Below are 13,517 nucleotides of genomic sequence, written 5' to 3' on the forward strand. Positions count from 1 at the left end.
TATCAACAGCTTTTTAGTGACAGTTTGCATAGTTTTGACTGAGATGCTGGTTTACAGAAATGAAAATTGGCATTGTTTAAGAGCCAGACAGTGTTACATAAAAACCTGGATGGTTTACAGCACTTTTCAAAACGTAAGATGAAAACAGGCTCAATTAGAAAAGAAATCAAATGTGATAGTTGAGAAACTGAGGGAAAGTGAGCATTACTGAACAATTAGGACCAAATCCAGGATGAGGACTTCGCGGAAGAGGGAAATCTCGAACAAAGGAGAATGGACAAATTGCAGCGTGGCTTGGATTTATTGTGCTAAAAGTTAGAAATTGTGTCTAAAGCAGTTATCTTGAGAGAAATTACAATTTCTTTGTGTATTAACACAAAATAATGTGGCCTTTCAAATAGTAAGTAGAATTTTGAGAACAATGGAAGGTTTAGGGGGATATGCTATGCTCCATGGTGGATGTTACAGGACTAATGAGAGCATTAAAGAAAAGATTTAGGGCAACATGGTAGAGGTGGATTGTTTAACATCAAGCTGCTGCTACTGTATGAGAAAATGGGATTAAGATTTCTGTACTCTGCCAGAGTACTGGTTAATTAAGGTCATCTGGGCCTGTCTCGGAGAGAAAAAAAAAAAAAGAAGCCAGTTCATTTGATGTTATGTGTTCAATTCAAAATTACTGTAACTTCCATGGAAATTTCATCCCTTGGTTTCTCTGACATAGCAGTGGCATTTGATGTCATGGTAGATTTAGAAGGTTTGTAGTTTAGGTGATTTAAACTTCCACTTTCTCAATTTTTTATTTTATATACCTGTCTGAATGCAATAGGTTGTAGTAAATCTGATCCAGAAGCCACAGATACTGAAATGTGATTCTAACTGCTGCATTCCCTAAGAGATTTACTTGAAGATAATTTTGCAATGCAATATTTTATTTTCAACTTGATCCTATTATCCAGACAACAAATGTACTTCCAAATCTACCAATTTATAAGCAAATTTATCTTTGATAATTTTTCTGGTTTTGCCTAGAGAATTGTATTACTTTCGTTTTTATTTAGACTTACAAATAAGTTTAAAATATCGTTTCTTGTAGTTGGGGTAGAGGGACTATGCAATTTGAATTCCTATCCTATGTGTTACTTACTTTAGTGACTGTAGTTAGAATTGTCCAGCAGCCTTGGCCTTTTGTCCTGCAACTCGTGGTTGAGGTTTTTTAGAAGGAATTTATAGTCTTTGTTCATTCTAAAAATTTTGGCAGCACATATGCAAATGTATTTTGTTACATGTAATATGTTTCCCTCTCTACCCCAGGAAATCTAGTCTACCACTTTTTTTGTGTGTCTTTCAGACATGCAGATTGAATTAAATGCCGTGTAAATACAATTCTGCCAAAGTCTATTCTCTAAATAGATTCCGCAAAAAAGTCATGCATAACTTGTTCTGCCTTCAGTAACTATCTACACTTTTTTGTACAGGGATAGGAAAGGATTTTTGCACAGTAATTCTTGCACAAGTATCTAAATACTTCAGCTCAGACCAGGATCCATTAAAAGGAAAATCAAAAAAATCTGAGTTTTGGATTTCAAATGCATGAAATACTTAAACATTTGGATGTTTTCAGAAGGTTAATAGGAAATCATTTACATCAAAGAGCAGTCGAATAGAAGTTGTAAATTCACATATTTATCGTGTAAAAAGTCCTGTTAACTGCTGTGTAATTCTATACATTGTTTAAACCTTTGCTTTCTAGAAAAAGAATTAAAACCCATATCTCACAAAATACTGCAGAATTTCAGGAGGGAACAAATCTTGTTATTGTCTCAAATAATGTTTTTTACTTCCACACCACTTGTATTTAAACTTAAATTAAATTAAAACACCACTGTTTAAACTTTTGCCTGTTTATTGAATAAAAGTTTGTTAAGTATAGCTATTGATTCTTCTACTAAACAGCAGTATTTTTGTGTAGTACATTTATTATGTCAGTGATGTCATTCTGGAGCCTTTCAGTTTTGTCAGATATATATGTGCATGTTAGAAATTCTTAAGTAAACTATTCCTTAAAAAGAAGGACGAAAATAGCCATAACTCGTAATAATAAACAAAAGTACCACTGAAACTTTTTGTTAGTCTGGTTGATATGCATCACGTTGATAATTCCTACAAGAATTTTGAATCCTGCCACTGTTAGCATAACAAGTAGTTTTCATATCCCATTGTGTTGGACTAACTAACCTTTTCATAAGCTTTTGATAAACATATGCCAAAAATCTAGAAGGATGACCTTATCAGATTTTAACTGGTAAGGGCTTCAAAAATGTAAATCTCTCTGACATACTGCTCGCAAATGGCTTTTCTTATCTGTATTGCTGGAGCACCTGAGGGCTGACACACTGGCTGTGAGTGAATTCATGGCAAGATGGTCTCTCTTGCAAACAGCACAGTCTAAATAAACTACTGAAGCAGCAGAGGAAGGAGTGTGACAGTTAATAATGATATAGCATGAGAAGTCCAATCAGAACAATTCAGAGCTTTCCAAATAAGCAAAGAGCCCTTGTTTGGTGACTGCATTAGCTGCTCCATCTAGATTGCAAGTTTTTTCCCCCAAATCTGTAGAGCAAAAACTGCAGTATGGAGACAGCAGACAGAGGAAGTGTGGGCCCACTGCTGAATGAAGTGGGTGCTCCGGTGAACATACAGAGAAGGTGGAGTTACTGAATTCTTCCTCTGCTTTGGACTTCACTGCTATGAAAGACAGCCCTCAGAAGTCCCAGACAAAAAGGAAGTCAAGACAAAGGAGGATTTTTGCCTTAGTTGACGAGGATTGGGTTAGAGAGCAATTAAGCAAACTGAACATCCAGAAATCCATGAGCCCTCATGGGATGCACCTGCGAGTGCTGAGGGAGCTGGCAGAAGTCATTGCTAGGCCACTCTCCATAATCTTTGAAAAGTCCTTGAGAACAGGAGAGGTGCCTGAGTAACTCCAGTCTTCAAAAACAGTAAGAAGGAACACCCAAACAACTATAGGCTGGTCAGCCTCACCCCCATCCCTGGAAAGGTGATGGAATATCTTGTTCTTGGTGCCATCTCAAAGTTGAGGAAAAGAGACTTATCTTGAGTAGTCAGCGTGGATTTAACAAGGGGAAGTCATGCTTGACCAATCTGATAGCCTTTTATGATGGCATGGCTAGATGAATAGATGAGGGGAGGGTAGTGGATATGGTCAACCTTGACTTCAGCAAAGCTTGTGACACCGTCTTCCATAGCATTCTGACAGCCAAACGTAACAAGTGAAGACTGGGTGATTGGATGGTGAGATGGATTGGGAGCTGGCTGAAGAGCTCTGAGACTTGTGGTCAGTGGGGCAGAGTCTATTTGCAGGCCTGTGGCTAGTGGTGTCCCCCAGGGGTCAGGACTGGGTCCAATCCTGTTAATGCTTACAAATATCTAAGGGGTGGGTGTCAGGAAAATGGGACCAGACTCTTCTCAGTGGTCCCTGGTGACAGGGCAAGAGTTAATGGGAATGAATTTGAACACAGGAAGTTCCATCTGAACATGAGAAGGAACTTTGAGAGTGGCAGAGCCCTGGAACAGGCTGCCCAGAGAGGTCGTGAAGTGCCTTGAGACTTTCAGGGCCCTCTGGACATGTTCCTATGTGATCTGCTTTAGGTGATCCTGCTCTGGCAGGGGATTGGACTCAATCACCTTCTGAGGTCCCCTCCAGCCCCTACCATTCTGTGATTCTGTGACATGAGTTGGAAGCGATTTATTAATCCTTGTTTGCTAATTCTCATCTGCATTGGTGCAGTTGTTTTTAACAGCAGGTGACAGGTGTGATTGCAGTGAAAGTATAAGTATGGTTTAGTTGTGAACATAAAGTAGGTCAGATGCGCTCTGTATATTCTATGAAAGACAGACTACCACACCTCCTTAGTAAACATCTGGTCTTGCCTTTAAGAATGAGTAAAATGTGTGTGTACATGCACATGTACATACATTTCAGTATTGATGTATTTCTTTAAAACCACCGAGGACTGGCCAATGGTGATTGCTAAGTCAGGGTGTACTATTTGTTTCTATAAAATACTAATGCACAAACACTGCCTATAGAACAGACATGGTGTTAAGCCCCCTTATCTTGAAAGGCTGAATTTGTTATAAACTTCTTACGCCTAGAACTTGTATGAAAAATTCATTTGATATTTTTATACAGTGTCACGTCTCTCCCTCCGTGCCTCATTATAGGTTAAATAAGTAGGCCAAAGATAGTGTTCAGTGCAGTTGAATTTAATCCTTAAACAGAATCAAGGATTTTTGTTGCTGAGGATCATGAGTAAGAGTGGAACAACAGGATGAAAAGTTGTCAGGAGTTTTAATTTAATGATCTATGCTTGGTCAGCTTTGAAAGAGCTCACCTTTTAATAATTTTTCACTAAGTGTCTTTGCTGGTTTTCTTGAGTTGGCTGAAATTATACAGACGTAATGATTTCAGACTTTTGGGGGGGTTGTTTGTTTTTGGGTTTGTTTATTTTTGGTGATAGAATAGTCTTATAACTCAAGCTCTTTCCATATTCATAAAAAGCTTTTGGAGTGAGCTTATCTCTTCATACTGGAAATCATATCCTGGTCTGCTCAGGGTGATGGAGCATTATGAGTTTAATGTGAAAATTTGTGTCATGGACGTTTTCTTTCCTACAGTCCTGTTTTTTGAGGATTGCAAGGAATACTGGAGCAGTTTTCCAGCACTGCAGTGCCTCCTGAGCATGTTAGAAACATCTGGAAGTCAATTTTCTTTAAAAAATCCAAGTGTGATACAAGGGTGTCTCGTGGCTTCCTCCAATGGCCATGCTTGCTACTCCTTTTTGCCTCCCTTCCTCTTCATTGTTGCTGAGGCAGCGACTAGCTGAGTGACCAGCTGCCCTGCTTTCAAGTCCAAGAGGTTTCTTGTAAACCTCCAGCTTTGTATGATACAGTTTCTGTTGGAATTATCATTGAATGGTGGCTTCTTGTTGGTTTTGGCTATCCTCAACTGCTTTTTAAAATTAATTGGTTTTGCTTTTACTGTGAAAAAAGATAATACTCTCCTCATTATCTGTATTCAGGTCTCTAAAGTGCTTGAAACAAGCTATAATAGACCTACCTTTTTTAAAAAATTAATTGAATTTTTCTTCTTTTCATTTCCTTCTCTGTGATTTAAGATACTTGTCAGTAAAACAAATAGAAGTGTTAATCTCCAAACATACCTAGATAGGAAAGTCATCAGTGCATGAGATGATTGTAAATGTCTGAGCCTAGGTCTGTTTGACTTCACATGATCGAAAAATTTATGTAATAAAAATCAAATTTTCAAAAGCTCATTATGAAGACAAGTTTGAGTATTATACCTTGAATGATACAGTTTTACCTCATCTTTGCATTTGAAAGAATGTGTATGTAAAAAATCTTGTGTAAACATGGGCCCTATAGGAAGCACAAGAAAATTTAACCTTTTTTGTATGTGTTTTGCCAACAAAATTTATGTTAATAAACCTGTAATTATTCTGAAAAGGACATTTTCCTATGCAATAAATATTTTCTGTACTTACTCTGTGCTTAAATAAAATATGGACAAAAAACTACTGCAGACTCTACGTATGTTTAACAATTGCATCTTTAAATGAGACTCTCAAAGTTTGCTTCCTGTGGAAAGGTTGTGAGGAAAAACTAAATTTAATTAACATGATATCGGTCTATTATTTTCCTCTTTATTTTCAGTACTAATAGCAGCTACTGGTTTACATATGCTTCCAATAAATCTAAAACATTCAACCTTTTTCAATTCTTGACATTTTAGGTTTGTTGCACTGACACCTTGGAGAGTGTATCATCTAACTTCTCTCATAGTACTTGGAGTGCTAATTCTTCAGATAATAAAGGATTTGGTATTCTCAAGGATAAAAGGTAAGGCAGTATGCTGATAGAGTTCCTTGCTTAAACACCTGCATTTCAGTCTAAGCTAGTTCATTACTAAACCTACTTTGATATTATGGTTATTGTAAAAGTATTAGCTCATTTCAGGGAGACTATATCCATGAGGACATATTAACATTTTCAATTAAATTTTGCTGTATTTTATAGAAAGGACATTAAGAGATTCATTTTAGCATGAGTGTAATTGGTATCAGTAAGCAGTCATTCATGTTTCTTAACTTCTAATTCTGAAAATGCATTATTTTCTAAAATACAAAGTTTTCTTAAATATTTATACTTCTTCTGACATTAATCGTATAATTGATGGAAAGTTTGGGAGACCAAATATAAATTGGTCAACTTTGTAAATAGATTGAAAAAATACCTATCTAATTACCTATTTAAGCACAATTGAAATAGGAAGTAAGCAGTATTTTTTTCAACATTATGTATGTTTTGTTTCCAGTTTGTGTAAAGGCATGTTTGAAAGGCATTTGTTTGTTGGCTTGGCCTCTGTTTGGTTTGGGTTTTTTTCAATTCCTGTCTTGTATTTCATTACCATCTTGAAAATTCTTTAGCAAAGTGCTTGTCATCAGTCTGTAACTCGCATTGTCAAGAAGATTTTATTTAAAGTATCTTATTTTACCTTTTGTTTGATGTTGAATCCACATACAAAGTGTTTGAAAAGTCACCTGAACACAGTACAAAAGCAGGAAATAGGTGTCACAGAAGCAAAGTATTCCTCTTTGGTGTACTACCATGTAATTTATGACTGCCAAAACATATTATTCAGCAGTTACCACTTTTTCTGAAGTATGGTTCATTGTCATTACCTTCCTTGGAGTTTTCATTACTATTCTGCTCCTTGCTCTGAGTATTACAAGCTCAGAGGCCAACTTATAAAGCTTATATTAATTTGATTTTTTAGCTCTGCGTCGTATAAATCACCACTAATGTTGAATATTCACAAATTGGAAGGTGGTGATTTACATAAATTCTCTTTTAGATGTAATTGCTAATAATTTTGTATGGACCAAATCCAAGGTATACCGATATTAAGACAGAGCTAAGACAGTAAGAATACCTTTCTGTCTTCATTTGTGATTTACTCCCATCGCTTGTGATTATTAACCATACATCACAGAGGTAAGGTCAGAAAGAACTGTTTTTCCCAGCTTACAGAATGATTATTTTACTAGAGTTAACTTTTAAAATTTTACTATTGCCTTTGATGGCAATACAGAGTACAAAGAGTTCAATAACAATCAAGTTCATTTAGAAATCTTCATTTAGATATCTTATGGTAGTGACTTGAAATTAAGGAAGTCCCACTCAAAAAAGCAGAAAAAAACTTCCCAGTGTCTCTGTACTTAGGGCCAACCACTAGATGGCAAGACTATTACATAAGGAATGTAGAAAGTGCCTGTCAGTTTGTGTATGTAAAAGTGTAAGCTGTGTTATAAGATACGGATTTTTTCCATTTACATTTTTTAATTCATATGCTATGTTTACAGAAAACAATTCAAGAACTGTTTGTCCAAATTAATATATCCTTCTTGTGTTGACTGTTACAGAGGCTTCCTCAGTAATTGTGTCCTAAATTTGAACATTCCGTATGAATAAAGAAAAAGAATAACAATATTGTTTCTGTTATAGTGCATTATATTTCATCTTACATTCCCACAATTTCAGGTGCACAGCTTTGGAGGACCATCACTGGCAAGTAGGTATATTATTTTTAATACATTGGCTATTTAATATCTTCTTATGTATAGTTAGTCTGGAATATGAAAATAGTCTATTTCCCCTCTAATTAAAACAAAATGGAATTATTTTGATCTTAGCATCTATTCTATTAGTTCTTGGTTTTCAGTTTTAATTTTTAATAACTTCTATTGATTTTCTGATTGAGTTATATTAAAGTATACAGTAAGAGATAGAAGTATTTTAAAAATACTTTTTCTTATAGTGGGATTATCCTGCTTTGTGTTTTCTGGGAATTCATGTTTTCTGTCAAGTTGGTTATTAGGGAAAAATACTATGTTGGTTAAGGAGGTAACTTTCTTTTAGAACAGCATTTTACCAGTGCTGTCTAGAAGTAGGTAAGCTTGCTGGGGTTTCCCTTTATCTCTGTAATAGCCACCACAAGTAACTGATCATTATAATTTCAAATAAATTTATTCATATAAATCAATCAATAATTGTGAAGTCTGTTTACTTGTCATTGGATTGTCTTAGTCCAGAGGCAAAAATTTATGTCATCTTGTTGGTGCAGAGTAAGTCATTTAATTGGTTTGCAGAATAAACAGTCTCTAAATGGTTTACAGGCAATCCATTTTCAGAATAAAAGTTTGTGTATTTTAGATATTATTCTTCTAAACAGACCACCAGGAATTATTGTATGTCTGATATAATCCAAAAGCATATCCTTTAGTATGCTGTTGTATTACACCCTGAGACTGAAGAAGCAGTAATGCAGAGTTGAAAAGGGAAGGTGCAGGTGTCTGTTTTCTGCCTAAAGATAGATACCAATATCATGGCAGTTACAGAAGGCAATTCAGATGTGCAGCTATTCCTAAACTTCAGGCTTTCTTACGAACCTGAAGTGGATCTATGTGGTGCACATGGTCTCATTGTCTATGTCATTGATGAAGATTCTAAACAGCACTTGTCCCAGTATGGACTCCTGAGGGACGCTACTTATTAATGATCTCCATCTGGACATTGACCCTTTGACCATTACCCTCTGGATGCAACCATCCAACCAATGCATTTATCCACCAAACAGCCCACCTATTGAATCTACATATTTCCAATTTAGAAGGATGCTGTGGGGGACCAGTTCAAAGGCTTTACAGAAGTCCATGTAAGTCCAGATTATATCCATAGCTCTTCTCTCATCCTCTGGTCTAGTCACTCTGTCATAGAAGGCCACTAGGTTGGTCAGCAGGGCTTGCGCTTGGTGAAGCCATGCTGGCTGTCTTGAATCACCTCTTTGTCCTTGATGTACCTTGGTTTAGCTTCTAGGAGGATCTGTTTCATGATCTTCCCAGGCACAGTGGTGAGGCTGACATTGGTAGTTCCCAAGGTCCTTCTTTCTACCATTTTTGCAATGTTTCCCTTCATCCGTTCACCAGGCACCTCACCTGACTGCCATGACTTTTTGAATATCATGGAGAGTGACTTGGTTTGGTGTACTTTCCCAGCAGCTTTCAGCTGAAGTGGTGTCTTTCCACCCTCCAGATATTCTTGGTGAACTTTCCATGAACTTGTCTCATTATTTATCTTCTTAAAAGCTTCTTCTATCCACAACACCGTGTAGCACAGATCACCACAGCTGAAATGTGTGCTTTGTGAACACAGCCTTGTGTTTGTTTACTGCTATACAGGAGTTTCTTCACCTCTTTCTACCCTTTTATTCTGTCAGAAGAAATAGTGAGTAATCACTCCCTATCAAAATTCTCCAGCAAGCTGTGACTTTATAAGTGTCTATTGCAGTTCTTTGAGTTCATGACTACTTAATTGCTCCTAAAATAGAAGTTATATGTAGCCTTTTTCACTGGGCTTTTCTGCACTTTTCTTCCAGTTCTGGTATCCTTTATGTCAGTGTGCGTGTGGGGTTGCAGAATTAGAAGAACATTCAGCATTCAGGGTAACCCTTGGAATATATATTGGCATAAGACTACACATTGTCATAAGAATGCTTTCTCTTCTTTTTATGGTTAATCCCAATGCTTCATTGACTTTTTAACCTCTACTGAACTCTGAATTTATGTTTTCATGGATATATAATCATCTCAAGATTGTGTTGCTGAGTACTAAGGGTCTTAAAGGTGACTTCAAGACTTTATTTTTTATTCTCTGTGAATCTCTTCACATTTTATCTGTCTTTTTGCAAGCAAATCACAACTCAGATAGCTAGCAATATGCATGGTGGTGTTTTAGCTAAATCAAAACCCCACATGTTTAAATGCTCAAACCTCCTGCAGATTGCATAAATCTTGTCTGCATTGTAGAAACCTCTTGACAGTTGTGGTTTTTTGTATTTCTGTTGCACAATTTTATTCCTGCTTTCTGGCTAGTTATTTCAAGAATACTAGCTCATTTCTCAAGTAATGTTTTTCAGAGTTTGTTTTTATATTTGATAAATGATAAAATGAGTATTCCAGTAAAATTTTGCCTCTTCATTTCCATACAGGAACAAAAATAGAAACTTCAATAGAAAGGCTGAAGTCTGTTCAATACATTTTCATACACACTTATCTTTGATGGTTGGTTGGTTGAGATTCTGCTTTTGTTTAAGGGAAAGGGATATGAAGGAGATGGCACCGCCTTTGCAGATTCTATATATCTCATTGGTAGAAATAGTTTGGGGTTTTGGCCTGCTGTTTTTCCTCTATCTGCCAGAAATAATGGATGCTGCCTGTCATCAGTTTCTTCTCAGATAGAGTGCTTTGCAAACTTTTGAAGTCAAGCTTACTATCTGTGGTTCTGTAGTAGTTTAGTTACAATGTGATTCTGCCTTAGCCATCACAAGACGTTTTCCTGTCATCCTTGTTTTCAGGAGTTCAATTCACTTTTCATTATGGAGATTACATGGAAGAGGTGAGGAGAAAATGTTGGAATTGTTCAGCACTTTTACTACTACCAAACAAGTATTACACACCTGTATGCAAGAAAAGAGTAACTTCTGAGGAAATAAGGGCAGAAAAAAAGAAATAGCAGAATTTTACTGGGGCTGCTTTAACTCTTTTCAATAAGGTTATATTTGACCAACCCAATTTAGGTTGAGAGAGAGGGTGCCACACCTTGTCAAAAGCACAGATTACTATCCATTGTTACTCTCATGTTGGCATGAATGACACTGTAAGGTCAAACCTAGACAGAATCAAGAGAGACTATAAGGCCCTGAGAGAGAAAATGAAGAATCTTGGTGCCCAAATCATCTTTTCTTCCATATTACCAGTTCAAGGACAGCAGGACAGATAGAAATAGACACATAATTCAGATCAACTTCTGGCTATGTGGCTGTTGTCATATGATAATGAGGCCCTCTATGAGGACTACAACCTGCTAGGAAGGGATGGAATCCACTTGTATAAAAGAGGCAGGGAAATCTGTGGCAACCAGCTGTCCAACCTGGTGCAGTGGGCTTTACACTGAAGGACTTGGGGGGCGGGATCCAAAACAGCAATCTTCAAGTCACTATCACCACTACAACCAATTGGGGAATTAACCAGGCCAACCAGAGTGGCAGAGAATTTGCCTCAACTGTGTCACTGAAGTATATGTATGCTAAAGCACAAAGTCCAGGAATCAAACAAGAGGAACTGGAGGTCTGTGCCCAGTCAGGAGGTTATGATATTACGGGAATAACCAAAACTTGATGGGACAACTCACACGACTGGAGGATGATGTTTGATGGCTATAGGCTGCTTCGTAACGACAGGCAGGGTAAAAGAGGTGGTGGAGTTGCACTCTATGCTAAAGAGAACCTTGAAAGTATTGAAGTCAACTGTGGTAACTGTGGAAGCCCTATCAAACACCTCTGGGTCAAAATCAGAGGGGTCATCTCTAAGGGACTCTACAGTAGGCATCTGTTACCAAGACCCCCAAACCAAGATGAAACAACCAATGAGGCAATTCTTGAGTCAGTTAAGGAAGCCAGATTCTTATGGGAGACTTTTAACTACCCAGACATTTGCTGCAAGAAACAGCAGTTCACCTGTCACCCAACAAATTTCTGGAATGCCTAGAAGACTCTTTCATCATACAAATGTTAGATGTGGTAACCAGGAAAGAAGCACTGCTGGACTTGCTCCTCACTAACCAAGCAAAGCTGCTTTGTAATACCTCTGTTGATGACAGCCCTAGCTGCAATTATCACAATGTTGTGGAACTTGGGATACTGCAGAGCATGCTAAAGGTTAGTTCCAAAACAAAAGTTTTAGATTTTAAAAGAGCAAACTTCAGTGTGCTCAGGGCTCAGTTGGAAGGGTTCTTGTGGGAAGCTTCCATGGAGGATAAAGGACCTAGTGAGTGCTGGGATTTTACAAGAACATAGACATAAAAAACAGGTTCATCCCCTTTAAAGACAAGGGAAGTATGTGGAACAACAGACCACAATGGCTTAACTCTGAGCTTCTGGGTCTGCTCAGAGCCAAAAGGGAAATGTACCAGAGATGGAAACGTGGAACATTATCTGTTGAAGATTACAAGGGCATTACCAGAGCATGCAGAGATTGTGGTTAGAAAAGCAAAAGCTCAGCTTGAACTGGAATTGGCCAAAGATGTCAAAAACTTCAAGAAAGGATTCTTCAGACACATTAACAACAAGCAGAAACAGACTATTGGCACGCTACTAAACAGGAGATGTGAACTAGTCACCAACAGTGCTGAAAAGGTCCTTAGTGCCTTCATCACTTCTTGTCTTTACCAAAGCTGTTGAGTACCAGGCCGTGGGAGCAACAGTGCAGGCTGATGCAGACACAGACCCACTTTCAGTGAAGGAAAAGTTGGTGTGTCAGCTATTACTGGAGCTTGATCCATACGGATCAATGGGCCGGGATACCATCCAGCCAAGGGTGCTAAGAGAGCTTGCTGATGTTATTATGAGGCCCCTATGCATGATCTTTTGGACTTCGTGGGGATCAGGAGACATCCCTGAAGACTGGAAGAAGGCTATTGTCACCCCTATCTCTAAGAAGGGTTCAAAGGAAGACCCGAGTAGTTATAGACCCATTAGTTTCACTTCAATCCCTGAAAAAGTCATGGAACAAATCCTCTTGGGGACTGTCACAAGACAGCTGAAACATGTGATTGAAAAAAGCCAACATGGATTCACCAGGGGAAATCATGCTGGACAAACCTGGTTTCCTTCTATGACAAAATAACTTGCTCAATAGATGCAGGGCAAGCAGCTGACATTGTCTACCTGGACTTCTCCAAGGCTTTTGACACAGTCCTCCACAGCCTCCTCCTAGAGGAACAGCCATGTTAGGGCCTAGACAGATGGTCTCTTTGGTGGGTGGGGAGCTCACTTACAGGCTGTACTCAGAGAGTGGTAATAAATAGTTCTTTCTCAGCCTGGCAGACAGTCAGTGGGGTCCCCCAGGAATCAGTATTGGGCCACATGCTCTTTATTATCTTCCTAAGTGATCTGGGTATTGAGAGCAAGAGCACCCTGATAAGTTTGCAGATGACACCAAAATGAGTAGGGAGGCTGATGCTCCAGAAGAAAAGAGTCACCTTCCAGGAAGACCTGGACAGGCAGAATGAGTAGGCTAGCATGAACCTTACAGAGCTCAGCATGAACAGTTGTAGGATCCTGCGCCTGGGAATACATAACCCAGGAGTGTAGGATCAACCAGGCTGGAGAGTAGCCCTGTGAAGAGGGACCTGGGGATCTTGGTTAATAATAAGCTCAGCATGAGTGAACAGTGTGCTGCAGTGGCAAAGGCCAGCAGGATGCTGGGTTGCATCAAGGGCGTTACCAACAGAGATAAAGAAGTCATTGTCCCACTCTACTCCACACCTGGAGTACTGCATGCAGATTTGGTCCCTGC

At 38.3% G+C, this 13,517-nt stretch overlaps 1 protein-coding gene across 1 annotated transcript in view; it reads left to right on the top strand.

Annotated features, from left to right (window-relative positions):
- Positions 1 to 13,517, top strand: part of RETREG1 (reticulophagy regulator 1) — a 54,217-nt gene that overhangs the window by 5,143 nt on the left and 35,557 nt on the right. The window contains exons 2-3 of the mRNA XM_054381976.1: positions 5,837 to 5,943; positions 7,645 to 7,675. Coding sequence (XP_054237951.1) covers positions 5,837 to 5,943; positions 7,645 to 7,675 — 138 coding nt within the window. The remainder of the gene's footprint in view (positions 1 to 5,836; positions 5,944 to 7,644; positions 7,676 to 13,517) is intronic.

Source organism: Indicator indicator, chromosome 6 (assembly GCF_027791375.1).
Source record: "Indicator indicator isolate 239-I01 chromosome 6, UM_Iind_1.1, whole genome shotgun sequence".
In the NCBI taxonomy this organism is placed as follows: domain Eukaryota; kingdom Metazoa; phylum Chordata; class Aves; order Piciformes; family Indicatoridae; genus Indicator; species Indicator indicator.